Source organism: Protopterus annectens, chromosome 3.part0 (genome assembly GCF_019279795.1).
Source record: "Protopterus annectens isolate FY-2018-M chromosome 3.part0, PAN1.0, whole genome shotgun sequence".
Classification (NCBI taxonomy): domain Eukaryota; kingdom Metazoa; phylum Chordata; order Ceratodontiformes; family Protopteridae; genus Protopterus; species Protopterus annectens.
Window position 1 is genome coordinate 52,980,621 of NC_056731.1, and position 14,608 is coordinate 52,995,228.

A 14,608-nucleotide genomic window follows, 5' to 3' on the forward strand; every position below is an offset into this window, starting at 1 on the left:
CTTTATTTGTAAACAATATTGTTCTATACCTGATGAAACCAGACAAGTACATATCAGTGTTGTGGAATATCCTGAGGTAGTTTCAAGTCTTTCTGGGATATAAAATTAATGAAGGTAATACAAAGGCTACAGCTATAAACTATGCACACACATGAAGTGGTCAGAAAATGGCCAAATTTATGAGGATACTGTAAAATGAAGTATTTAGGACTAAGGGTTAGAAAGGATTCTGTTAAGCAGCTAAGGATGTAGAAAGAGACTAAACAAAAGATGATATAATAACTGAGAAACTGGAAGCTCTTGTTCATGGATATGGACAGCAAGACACAAAATGTTTTTAGTCTCTTTAGTTTCATGTATAGGTCAGGCATATTTTTATCAATCAGAGATGTTGTGGAGAATAATTAACCAAGAGTAGAAGGAATTACTCTGGGACAGGAAAATGGAAAGGGTGAAAGGGATAAGCTAATCCTTCCAACACAACAAGGTGGTTTAGTATTTCCTGATTTGAAAGGATAGTTTTAGAGTTACAGCTCATAAACATAGTACAAGCAGAAAGCTATAATTCAAAATGGAAAGGGATGATGATGGAACAGGAGAGAAATTCAAGAAATAATGAGACGGTGGGATTTTGGATGCAAATCCTTCAGAAGAATAACAACAGCCACACACTTAAGCATAGCATCGATTGACTACAAAAAAACATTTGACAGTATCCCACATTCATGGATAAAAGAATGTGTTTACACTGATCAATTATTTTACAGCAACCATGAAACATTGGCAGACCACTTTGCAATTAAGCCATGATAAAGGACAAATTATTATTCCAGGGATAAAAATTCAAATAGGGCTTTTGCAGGGTGACTCCCTGTCACCGCTGCTATTCTGTCCTGCCCTTAATCCATTAAACTGTCTACTTAACAGATTAGGCCATGGCTATAATTTGGCTCCTAGAAAACAACAAAGTGTAAAGACCTCTCATCTTCTTTTTGTGGATGATTTAAAACTGTATAGTTCATCAGATGAGGAACTGAAAGCACAACTGCAAGTGGTTAAAACTTTTTCATATGATATAAAAATGTCATTTGGTTTTGATAAATGTGCAAAAGCAACCTTTAAAGCAGGAAAACTGCATCACCAAGAAAACATCAGTTTGGAACAGGAATGTGATATAAAAGAACTTGAGCAAGAGGGACTGTATAAATATTTAGGAATTGATGAAGGATCAACAATAAAACATGAACAAATATGAAGAAAACTCAGTAAGGAATATTTTAGAAGACTTAAATTAATACTAAAAACAGCACTGACATCTAGGAATAAAGTCCAAGCTATAAACCAATTTCCTTTTCCTGTCTTAACTTACACCTTTGGAGTGACTGACTGGCCACAAAATGTGTGGACAGATTAGACAGGAAAACAAGTAGGATGCTTCATGCCCATCAAATGAGTTATAAAAATCAGTGCATCCCAAGACTATATATCCTATGGTCTGAAGTAGGTATGGGCTTCTCAAAACTGATTACATGTATTGATCTGAAATCGTGGGACTGCACACATATCTCTTGACTTCACAAGACCCAAATGTAGTGAAAGTCCTTAAACATGAGGAGAAAAAGTCTAAAATGACTTCTCTGCTTAGTTTAGCAGAAGCATACTGGCATCAATCGGGAATGGAAATCAAACCAGAAATAGATAAAAAATCAGGCAGCAACTGAATGTGCCGGAAAACAAAAAAAAAAAGAATATAAGGTGAAGGATCAGATGAGAATGCAAGAAATGTGGAAAATGCATAAATATAGCTGCAAGTATATGAAAATCTTGGAAAAACCTCATCTTGATCAGGATCAAACACAGAAATGGTTAAGGACAGGTGAATTTAAAACAAAAGATGAAAGGTTAATATTGACCCAAGATAGTGGACTAGTACATGTTGGTTTACAAAGTCCATTGAACATGTGGTAGAAATAGACAACTTTAGGTTTTGTAAACCAGAAAGTACAGTTTTGGACCTATGATAAATGTAGATGTTCAAGTGCTCATACAGCTGCAGTCATTACAGATGGGGTTATCCTGCCGTCAGGCGGGTCCTCGGTCGGCCGAATTCCAAAGTCTAGGTCCGGCGTCGGTTGTTGTCGCTTCTTCCCTGATGTCAGTGCGGCAGGGGTACAAAAGAGGCAGCCGACGCCATTTTCTTCAGTTTTTCTTGCCCCAGATGTCAGGTGCCCCCAGAAGGAAGGCAAAACATAAAGTTATGCAAACATGTAAAATAGAATAATCAAAAAACAGTAGTTGCAAGCAAATACACCATAAGAGAATACCCCAAATAGGTTGTATGATAAGGTGTTTGTCATAAGGCCTGTCCTAAGAGGGGACGGAGGGGGGGTAACCTGGACTGCAGCTGTATGAGCACTCGAACATCTACATTTATGGTAGGTACAAAACTGTACAATGTTCATCGTGCATACAACTGCAGTCATTACAGATGGGAAGAATCCCAAAGCTAAGTAAGGGTGGTAGGCACTAAGTGGAACTAGGAGGAGCGAGGATGCCCTGCAAGACTGCTGTGGCAAAACCCGCTCTAGATTTAGAGTATAGTGGAAGGTGATAGTGCTTGGAGAAAGTGTGCACTGAACTCCAAGTGGCTGCTTCCAAAATGTCCTTGGTAGGAACCCCCCTGAGGAAAGCTGCAGAGGTAGCTGTGGCCCTGGTGGAGTGGGATCTGATGCATGCAGGCACAGTTTTTCCATGAAATGAGTAACAAAAGCGTATGCAGTGGGCTATCCATTTTGAAACTGTCTGTTTGGAAATAGCCTTTCCTTGAGCACCTGTAGCATAGGACACAAAGAGTTGCTCGGATTTCCTGAATGGCTTTGTCCTGTCCAAATAATAATGAAGTTGTCTGTGAATGTCCAAGGAATGTAGTAGTCTTTCCCCTTTGTTTTGTGGATTTGGATAAAAGGTGGGTAGGTGGATAGTCTGATTCAAAGCTACACTGGATACTACCTTTGGCATAAAGGTAGGGTTGGTTCGTAAGGAAACTCTGTCCTGATGGAAAATGATGAATGGTTGCACAGCCATGAGGGCCTGTAGCTCCGAAACCCTGCGTGCTGAGGTGATAGCCAGAAGAAAGGCTGTTTTCCATGACAAGTATTGTAGTTCTGTTGAAGAAGCTGGCTCAAAGGGATGAAGGGTCAGCTTTTCCAATCACAGTTGAGGTCCCAAGCAGGGATTGGTGGTTTCCTTGGGGTTTTATATTTTTTGCCCCTCTGAGGAACTGCCTTAAGAGAGGATGTGAGAATAAAGGAGGATCTGTGTTGTATTGTGCAGAAATGGCTGAAGCGTGGATCTTGATGGAGGAGAAGGAAAGTCCACTGTTTAACATCTCAGCTAGGTACTGTAAAATTTGAGGTATATTTATTACCCAAGGATTCTGGCCCTTTTCTTGATTCCAGGCACAAAATCGTTTCCATTTGGCGGAGTAGGCTTTTCTAGTAGAAGGTCTTCTGGCCTCCAAGATGACATCCTGCACCTCCTTGGAGAGGAGAGTCTGTTGGGAAATCAAGGAATTCTCCATGCAGCTAGATTTAGGGTTTTGAGCTGGCTGTGAAGAGTTTTGTAGTTGTGCTGGGACAACAGAAGAGGGACTAGAGGTAGGATCCATGGAGGGGAATGTGTCAGGCTTTTCAGGAGCGGGTACCAGTGTTGTCTTGGCCAGTCTGGAGCAATGAGAATCATTTGCGGCCTCTCTGCTCTGGCTTTTAATAGAACCTTGGGCAGCAGAGGAAGAGGAGGGAAGGCATAAACTGTCAGTGTTGTCCAATTGAAAGAGAGTGTGTCCACTTTCCAGGCCTGTGGATGATACGTCCTTGAACAGAATTTTTTCAACTGGTAATTCCTGTGGGTAGCAAAGAGATCTATGTCTGGCTGTCCCCATGCCTGAGTTATCTTTGTGAAAACCTGAGGATGCAACTTCCATTCATGTGGATCTGTCTTATTTCTGCTTAGGTTGTCTGCCAGTGTGTTTTCCTTCCCTGGCAGGAATTGTGCCTGTAGCTGAATTTGCAATTCCAGTGCTGTGTTCCATAGAGTCATGGCTTGCCTGCACAGGGGGTATGAATGAGTTCCCCCCCTATTTGTTTATGTACCACATCACTGTGGTGTTGTCTGTCCTTATCAATAGCTGGCCTGGATGCAGTAGGTCTTTGAAGGTCATAATGGCATTTTTCATGGCTAGCATTTCCTTTTGGTTAATATGTAGGTGATTCTCTTTTTGGGACCATTTTCCCTGAATGCACTGATCTGTCATGTGTGCTCCCCAGGTGTAGTCTGAGGCATCTGTTGTGATGATTTGAGTTGCTTGAGGTACACAGAAAGGGAGACCTGTGTTTCTTTGGCATGCTTGAGCCCACCACAAAAATTCCTTTTGAAGGCATGGAATGAGTGGTATAATTGTTTCCAAGCTGTGGCTGTGTTGAGACCATAAGTTTTTTAGGTACCATTGAAGTTTCCTCATATGCAGCTTTGCACATGGGATTAGTAGGATGCAAGATGCCATGAACCCCAGAGCCTGCAGGACTTTCCTTGCAGTTAGCCTGGTGAAAGTTGCCATTTTGCTGAAGTATTGAGACAGTTGCCCTTGTTTGTCTGGCGTGAAGTAGGCCATCTGGGTGGCTGTATCCAAGCTGGCACCCAGGAAAATTATTTGTTGAGAGGGTATTAGTTTTGATTTCTTTTTGTTGACTGTGTATCCCAGGTAGTTCAACAGTTTTATTACAAACGCCAGGTGCTACAATAGTATGTCCTTGCTGTCCGCTTGGATCAGGCAGTCGTCCAGATATGGGTAGATTTGTATCCCTTGTAGTCTGCAGAAGGCGATTACTGATGCCAGGCATTTCATAAACACTCTGGGTGCAGTAGATAAGCCAAAGGGCAATGCAGAGAATTGGTAATGGGTTGAACCTGCAAGAAATCTGAGGTATCTTCTGCAATCTTGTCTGATAGGGACATGCAGGTATGCCTCTTTGAGGTCCAATGTTACCAGCCAAGACTCCTTGCCCAGCATGGGAAGAAGTTGCTGTAATGTGAGCATCTTGAATTCTGGCACCTGTAGATATGTGTTTAGGATGGATAGGTCTAAGATAGGTCTCCAATCTTTGTCTTTCCTTGGTACCAGGAATAGTCTGGAATAAAACCCTTGACCTTGTTCTTTTGCAGGTACCTCTTGACTCGCTTTCATGTCCATGAGAGCGGAAATTTGTTTTTGTGCCTCTGCCCTTTGATTTTGTGGCAGGTTTGGCATGCCTCTCATTTTTGGAAGACTGTGAAAGTGGAATCTGTAGCCTCTGTCTATAATGTCCAGGATCCATTTGTCTTTTGTAACAATATGCCAGTTTTTTGAGAATAATGCCAGTTTTCTGCCCAAAGGTGCTGCCATTAAAGCTTTGCTTGGCAGGTGTAGGGGGAAGTCATTGTGTCTGTTTTCTAAATGACTGTGATCTATCTTCTCCACCTCTTGGGGTTGGTGCTTGCCACTGTCTGGCTCTGAAAGATCCCTGAGGTTGCCCTCTACCCCTAGGGCATCTGTATCTGCCCCTTTGAGGTCAGTCCATGGCTGGAAAGGACCAATTTTTTGAAGGCCAGTTTCTGCTGAAACATGGAGGTTGTACCTGCAGGAAATCCTTTACTGTTTGCATTGATTTAGCTTTTTCCTCCATTTTCTTTAGTACCTCCTCAGCTTTAACACCAAACAATACATCTTTTTGAAGAGGTGCATCTAATAATTTAGCCTTGACATGATCTGGTAAGGTTTGCTCTTTGAGCCAAGCATGCCTATGTATAACAGACCCTGTAACAGCAGCTCTACATGAGGCCTCTAAAGCATCAAAACCACACTGCAAGGTATGTTTACCCAACTTGCTCTGCACCATGCAACAAATCCTGCAACTCTTTTAAATCTGGTTGTTCTGGTTGTGCCATTTTGCTTTTCAACTGAGATAACAAAAACTGTTGATACCTTAGCATGTGGAATTGACAGTTTAATGCCCTCATAGTTAAAGTGGCCGAGGTGTACACTTTTTTCCCCCACCTTTCTAAAGCTCTGGAATCCCTCTCTGAAGGTAATGGGTTTTTAGCAGTAGAGGCCTTAATTCCCTTGGGACCCTGTGAAATAGTTTCTGGGTCAGCAGTATGTCTTTTATATAGGAACTGGTGAGAATCAGGAACCCGGTAATACCTGTCTGGTTTAACAGGAGCTGGAGGCAAAGCATCTGGATTAAGGCTGGCTTCTGTGTACACATCATCCAATATATCTAAAACAGGAGGGATAGCCAGGGGCCTATGCTGGGGGAGCAAAAGAAATTCCCTGAGCCTTTTCTTGGAATCTGAGTAATCTTGGCCTTCCCAATGAAAGTGTTCCCTCAATGTATGCAGGGTTTCCCCAAAAGAGTAGTCCTCTGGGGGGGAGACCGAGGGAATAGACTCCTCAGCATCAGAGTCTTCAAAAGGTGAATAGGCGTAATCCTGGTCCTCAGAGTGTTCTGAGGTAATAGAAGCTTGATCTGAGGAAGGGTAGTCTTCCTCTAATCTGGGTCTTTTGTCCGAGGGGGGTTGGGAACCCCTGATAAGAGTAATCAGATCCTCAGCCATTTTAAGCATTTGCTTTTTAGGCATGGGGCCTTGAGAGGAGGTCTGAGGACCCTGTTTTTTGGTTTTCATGGCTGCTTTAGATTTAGTGAAAGCTTTAATGGAGAAGGAGGAAGGCCTGAAGACATCTTGAGAAATGGCAGGCCTGTCTAAATTCTGAGTTTCCCCACCAAGAGTGGCATCGGTATCTGCAGGAGGAAAGGGGTCTGAGGAGCCTGCGACCTCGGGTACTGTAGTCACCGGTAAAGAAGTGTCATCGGTACTCAGGGGCTGCGTAGGCACCTCGCTGAGAACTGGAGAACCGGTAGTCGGCCTAAGCGTGGTCTCAGTAGTCGGTGCGGACCTCGGATGTCGGTCCTTATCTTTGCGACTTTTGCTCAAAACTGGAGTCGGAGTATCCGACGACATGATATAATTAATTTTTTTGCCAAAATAATGAAGGGCGAACTCCGCCCGGCGCTTAATAGTGCGCTTGTTGAATCTAGCACAAAAATGGCAGGCCGAGACATCGTGGTCTGGGCCTAAGCAAGGTATACAGAAAGAGTGGAAATCCTTATGCGGTATTTGCTTCCCACAAGAAATGCAATTATTAACTTTGTCTGACATCGGTCCGAGGCAAGAAAAGTTTCCCCAACGGGGTACTTAGCTTTCAAGAAGACTTCGGCTGAAATACTTTCGTAAATCTCAGGAGCTGGCCGACCGGCACTTGCGAACTGCTTCTGATTCGGGCACCGCGCGGCAAGAAAGACTGAAGAAAATGGCGTCAGCTGCCTCTTTTGTACCCCTGCCGCACTGACGTCAGGGAAGAAGCGATGACAACCGATGCCGGACCTAGACTTTGGAATTCGGCCGACCGAGGACCCGCCTGACGGCAGGATAACCCCATCTGTAATGACTGCAGCTGTATGCACGATGAACATCTGGAAACAGTCACAAATTTTGGACTTGGAGAAATTAAAAAAGTATTACATACATAAAGTAACAGAAAGTATTCTAAGAACTAAGCCAACATGAGAATTGAGAAAGGATATCTTGCCACCAGGGATGTCTACAATCTGGGGTACAAAGAATAGGAAAAAGGAGTCTAAATCATTAACACAATTTGAATACTTTCACATTATGTGACAACAGTCACATGCTGGCTTAGAGAAGGCAGAGTTCTGGAGGGGTAAGATGCAACACACTTGAGCAATACTTTACTTGTGGAAGATCAAAAAACAAAACAGAAGTAACAAGCTAGTGATTCTGTCAGAGGCTGTGTTTGTAATCTAGAACCATCTCTAGCTGCCTTTATGCAGGGTACATGGCATACTAGTTCTGTAAACTGAAAATCTATAAATCAGTTATAAACTGAAATATTTAGCAAAGTTCCCAGTGCTGGACATACAAAAAGCAATAAAGGCACCTTTCTGCCTGTGCACATCCATTCTGCTGTTGTGGATTCCAAAACAAATTGTCTGTGTGTGTGTGTGTGTGTGTGTGTGTGTGTGTGTGTGTGTGTGTATGTGAGACTTCGTATTTCCAGCTCAAGCAATACATTATCAAGAAGAGCTTAACTTCATTGCCCAGCTCATTACACTATGAAAGGTGGATGACATAAATGAAAAAGTAAAGCTGAGCAGATGGTTACCTGACACTGTGGCCCACAAACACTCCTGTATTTATTCTGCAAAATCATTTGACTCAGTTTTAATCCTATCCCCCATAACACATGCAGCACAGCTGTTTTATGAGGTAATGAGTCAGCTACAAGCCAACATATACATCACACAGTTTATTTTACACACAAATACACTCCAGTAATGTATTTTTCAGACTATTCGTATGCAAGTTCAATAGTGCAAAATCTCAGTAAATGTAGCTAAAATTGCTTCTAAAGGCAAAATGTTGTGCCACTGTCAGCAAATGAAATCTGTCCTAGACAGAAATACTCCAAAGGGTATGTATTATGTATGGATATTTTATGTACATTTGGTTGTGTCAGTAGAATGTTCAAGCATGAGGTCATGTAAGGAAAGAATTTCTCAGAATATCTGCATTCATCTGTTCATTGTATAATGTGTACATTGGGGTCTACTTCATAAGACTGACAAACCAAAAGCCTGAAGCCCAAACAACTGAAAATTCAAAATTCTGAACACAATATTAATGTGAGGGGCAAGTCTCCCTGCACCCCCTCATGTTGGGGGCTGTGCCCACCACACCCCCTGCTAACTTCATATACCAACTCCAAGATCACACAACAGTGGAGAAGGGCAAATTCCATCATTCAGTATTTCAAATTTTCAGTCTTTTGGGATTCAGTCTTCTGGTTTTTAAGTCTTCTGAAGTAGAACTGTATATTGAGATCTCATTTGTACTTTAAAGAACACTAAGGTACTTGGGAGCTGAATTTTCAGACTGACTTTTTTTATTTTTTGGAAACCTTTTAAGCCACAAAGCAATCTAGAGTATGTCTATTATCTTACCTTTGATCCTATTAGTGTGTACAGCCACTGCACAGTTTCATTATGATTTATCACGCCATTCATCCCATCCACATACAGCATAATCTGACCAAGAGCTAGAAAAAAAGAAGGCAGAATGGAATCAGCAAGTCAGAAGGTTTGGGCCTGACAAGCTATTTTATAATTAAATGGCACTTACAACTTAGTAACATATAACATATGCTTGTCACTGCTGTCACTATTTTATAATTAAATGGCACTTACAACTTAGTAACATATAACATATTCTTGTCACTGCTGTCACTATTTTATAATTAAATGGCACCTACAACTTAGTAACATATAACATATTCTTGTCACTGCTGTCACTATTTTATAATTAAATGGCACTTACAACTTAGTAACATATATAACATGTAACATATTCTTGTCATTGCTGTCACTGGTGGTGCCACCTAATCATGCCACACTCCAGCCAAAAGCCCAGCAACTGAAAGTACGTCCCAGTCCTGTAGTGCAAAGGAAGAATGCATTAACCGTACTAAATATGTAATACACAGGACACACAGGATTCGTACTAAATATGTAATACACAGGACACACAGGAACCGTACTAAATATGTAATACACAGGGACCATACTAAATATGTAATACACAGGACACACAGGAACCGTACTAAATATGTAATACACAGGACACACAGGAACCATACTAAATATGTAATACACAGGGCACACAGGAACCGTACTAAATATGTAATACACAGGACACACAGGAACCGTACTAAATATGTAATACACAGGGCACACAGGAATCATACTAAATATGTAATACACAGGACACACAGGAACAGTACTAAATATGTAATACACAGGGCACACAGGAACCGTACTAAATATGTAATACACAGGGCATACAGGAACCATACTAAATATGTGATACACAGGACACACAGGAACTGTACTAAATATGTAATACACAGGACACACAGGAACCGTACTAAATATGTAATACACAGGACACACAGGAACCATACTAAATATGTAATACACAGGGCACACAGGAACCGTACTAAATATGTAATACACAGGACACACAGGAACCGTACTAAATATGTAATACACAGGGCACACAGGAACCGTACTAAATATGTAATACACAGGAACCATACTAAATATGTAATACACAGGACACACAGGAACCGTACTAAATATGTAATACACAGGGCACATAGGAACCGTACTAAATATGTAATACACAGGACACACAGGAACCGTACTGAATATGTAATACACAGGACCCGTACTGAATATGTAATACACAGGGCACACAGGAACTGTACTAAATATGTAATACACAGGACACACAGGAACAGTACTAAATATGTAATACACAGGAAACATAGGAACCGTACTAAATATGTAATACACAGGACACACAGGAACCGTACTGAATATGTAACACACAGGACACACAGGAACCGTACTGAATATGTAATACACAGGACACACAGGAACCGTACTAAATATGTAATACACAGGGCACACATGAACCGTACTAAATATGTAATACACAGGGCACACAGGAACCGTACTAAATATGTAATACACAGGGCACACAAGAACCGTACTAAATATGTAATACACAGGGCACACAGGAACCGTACTAAATATGTAATACACAGGGCACACAGGAACCGTACTAAATATGTAATACACAGGGCACACAGGAACCGTACTAAATATGTAATACACAGGGCACACAGGAACCGTACTAAATATGTGATACACAGGACACACAGGAACTGTACTAAATATGTAATACACAGGGTACACAGGAACCATACTAAATATGTAATACACCGGGCACACAGGAACCGTGCTAAATATGCAATACACAGGACACACAGGAAGAGTAGTGTCAAACGGTTTCGCTTTGTGCTTTTATATGAAGTTATTAAAATGTTTTCACACCTAATGGAGTCTCAGAATCCCTAACAAGCACCACCTAGAGCAAAAGAGTAATACGACTAAATTGTTATAGAATGAAATGATGCTCTGAAAACATCTTGCATTCTCTTAGTTCCCGCAGCACAGGAGTAATATGCACAATGTCATTCTCCAGTTCATGCTACCCACTTGTGCACTTTGATCCTTATCCTGCTGCATTACTGATCTAGGCACTGCAAGAGAAAGCAACCTCCTAGACCCACTATATATAAATATATATATTTCGGACAACCACAATATCATATTCATGAGGAAAGGTCACAAAATCCTTCAAGTTAGACCTTTGTGAAAATATATATCCACTTGGCAATATTTAAAAATGAATGTTGTTGTGTCTTTCGGCTTTTCCCGGTTAGGGGTCGCCACAGCGGAACTCCGGTCTGCTAATGACTGGCAGTAGATTTTTATGTGCCAAGTTGCCGGCCCTGACGCACAACCTTCAATGAAGGTATGCCCATTCATGCATGTCTCCACACAGAAGACGCTCTAGCTGAGAATCGAAGAGGACGTCTTACTGTGAGGCGACAACGCTACCGCAGCATTACCACCGTCAATATTTAAAAATGAATATATACATAAAAATACAACCTTCAATTTCTGAATAAAAAAATGACCAATAATACATTTGCAATACAAAAAAGAATACATTTGCAATATTATAGTTTTCCATTTCAGAAATATATTTTAAATCTTTAGTTAATTTTAAATATAATTTACATATTATTTAATTCTGTTTACATAATATTTCATTGAAATCAAAGGAACAAGTTAGAAAGAAATATATAGAATGAATGGGAACAATACATGAAAAATAATGTTCAGGAGCGATGTTTAAGGGCAAGCGGAAATTGAGCAATTTATGTAATGTTGACCTGAATAACAGTTAGAAAGAAAGAAAACATAAGTAATGTATAATATATGTAAATGGAAAAAAATATAAATATATTTTGTTTTTATTTCTATTAATGTATGTCTGCCTATGTCTTAAGTTTGTTGAAAATATACAGGAATATATACTTCATTAAAATCTAAGTACTAAGACAGTATTAAATGGCCTTATTACATTGTAATACAAAGGTTGAATCCCTGGCAATGGCCCAGACATCCCAAGAAAGATTAGAAGATTTGGTACTAGAAGACCCCAAGTGAGGAAAAGTGGGAATGAGTGGCTGAGTTTTGCTTGCCCATCCTGGGAGGACAAAGTTAGTCTGGCCCACTGCAGTGCTGGAACCTACTAGAGAAGAGATGCATGATATGCAGCATATGGGCTACGGACTGCACTTGGCTCTCCTGAGCCACACTCATATGGTTTCTTTCATGAAGCATGTGTGGGAAACATGCATGCTCATACAGGAAGGCATACTAGGTCATTATGTATGCAAGCATGCATATCAGCAACAGGGGAAGACTTAGTACAAGCAAAAACCCTGAAGTCCATTTGGATGATGGCCTTTTGCAATAATGTTTCACCCAACAGGGCAATAAATAAAGCTTATCAATGATAACAAACAGGGAAGAAGATGATATTAAAAAATACCAAAGATGGAGGCTACAAGTTTGATGTACCCTTTTCAGTCATGATTTGCTTCACATGGACAAAGGTAAATAAAATAGACAGCTTATAGTAACCAGCCATCAATATAAGGGCATTTGGAGGTGGCAGCTGGAGAAAAGAGGATATAAAAAAATCCCAAAGTGGGAGGCTATATATCTTTCCTCTTGGAATGTGCTTGTTATTAAATTAATCTATGCATTTGGTTAATTGGGTAAGTGAACTCATTCTTCATTCAACCGTTTCAGCCATTCCTCATGCCCTAAAAGCAGATGTAAATGAAATGCGTATAGATTGTTTACAGTAACCAACCAGTAAAATAATGGGCTGCATTATCAATGCTATTAAAATACTTAAATCATAGTCCACAGCCATTGTACATGAAAAAAAAATCAGTAGAAAATGCAGTGTGTACGGGTTATTGGCAGGCTGCATGAAAGGAAAAGGGTTTTGACAGCATGGACATTTGCCTGCATGATTTTGTCCAGTGGTGAATTTTTTTGTATAACACAGCTGCGTTTTATAAACACTGTTGCCTATTTCACAGGTTTTGATAAATGCAACCTTCTTACAAGTTTCTAGAGTCTAGTACAGTAACTTTTTTTATTAGTATATTAGTATGATAGGAAAAATTATTGATCATGAAACATGCTTTAATGTTTTAATACAGTTACTGTACTAGAATCTGGATATGTGTAAGACCAGAACTCCATATGCCCCATGGAAGCGGGTTATATGAATTAACACTCACTAATAATGTCAAATTAAGAGATAAAGCATTAATGGATTTCCCTAGACTTTACTCCTCTAAGTTATTACAAGTGTTAAAAAAGGAACAGGCACTGCAATCTTCAAACAAGGTTCATTCTTACCTAACTAATGATTCAGTCATCATTAAAGCTTTTATACTGGTCACTCTTACTAAATAAATAATCTGATTTTACTATTGTAGGTACTGTTAAAGATGGATCTGAGGAAGCACTTCATGCAAAAGCACTTTCTTTTATACATCGGTAACCCTATGTTAAAACATATGGACATATTTAAAATTTCCCTAAGAATGGGTCTGATTCAAAATGACAAGTCTTAGAACCCAACTGTTCACTTACCCGTAATATTCAAATAGAGTAAAACCAACTCTACCTATGACATGCCACATTTTTCATCCTATCAGAAGCTCATTCACATAGAGTATAATGAACTCCATTAGCCACATGCCATGGCTTTCATCCAGTCAACAGCTTGCCAAATAGACTACCCACTTTTTAAGTGACTATAAAAATTCATGCTGTTTGACTTTAGTACTTATATAAGAAAGAGCCACCTTTGAATAAAGTTTTTTTTTTAAAGAACAACCTGCATCTTATTCTTCAGAAAAGAGGGGATGATATAATCAAAGGTAAACCTGATAATTTAATTTGGAGCACTACGGGCAAGAATCTTTTAGGAGTAGGAAGACACTTCTAGCTTAGCTGACTATATTTAATGAAGCTTGCAGTTTGTCCTGACCCTTAACACTTACAGGACAGGTGGAATCCTATCAATCTGCTCTTTCATCATTTGTGGTAATTCTTGAATTTAGTTTTGATAAATGTGGAATACATTGTATTAACATGTGTATCATGGATCAATTCTTAATGCTTTAATTAAGTATAAAATTAGTATTTATTACATCTCAGTGATTCGGTTCTGGCAGTGTTGAAAAAGATGAAGACAATTATTGTTAAGGGTTATTAAGCTGAAAATGTTGAAGTAACAATAGTTCTTCAAGGTTCCATATTAAACCCTAAGTTATTTGGAAAATGTACGCATATCATCATCTGTCACCCATCAATGTCAATGTTTAAATGTGTAAATGACTGTAAAGTTGGTATTCTTTTTACTTCAAACCAGTAAAATGACTCTCTTCAAACTCACCTGAATGATATCAGTGAGTCAGGTGGTTGCCATA

General features: G+C 40.0%; 1 protein-coding gene across 5 annotated transcripts in view; it reads right to left on the reverse strand.

Moving 5' to 3' along the window:
* FHOD3 (formin homology 2 domain containing 3) overlaps window positions 1-14,608 on the reverse strand; it is a 3,141,544-nt gene that overhangs the window by 1,181,481 nt on the left and 1,945,455 nt on the right. For all 5 annotated transcript variants that reach the window (XM_044064575.1, XM_044064578.1, XM_044064576.1 and 2 more), the window contains exon 6: window positions 9,117-9,211. In XM_044064575.1, coding sequence (XP_043920510.1) covers window positions 9,117-9,211 — 95 coding nt within the window. The remainder of the gene's footprint in view (window positions 1-9,116; window positions 9,212-14,608) is intronic.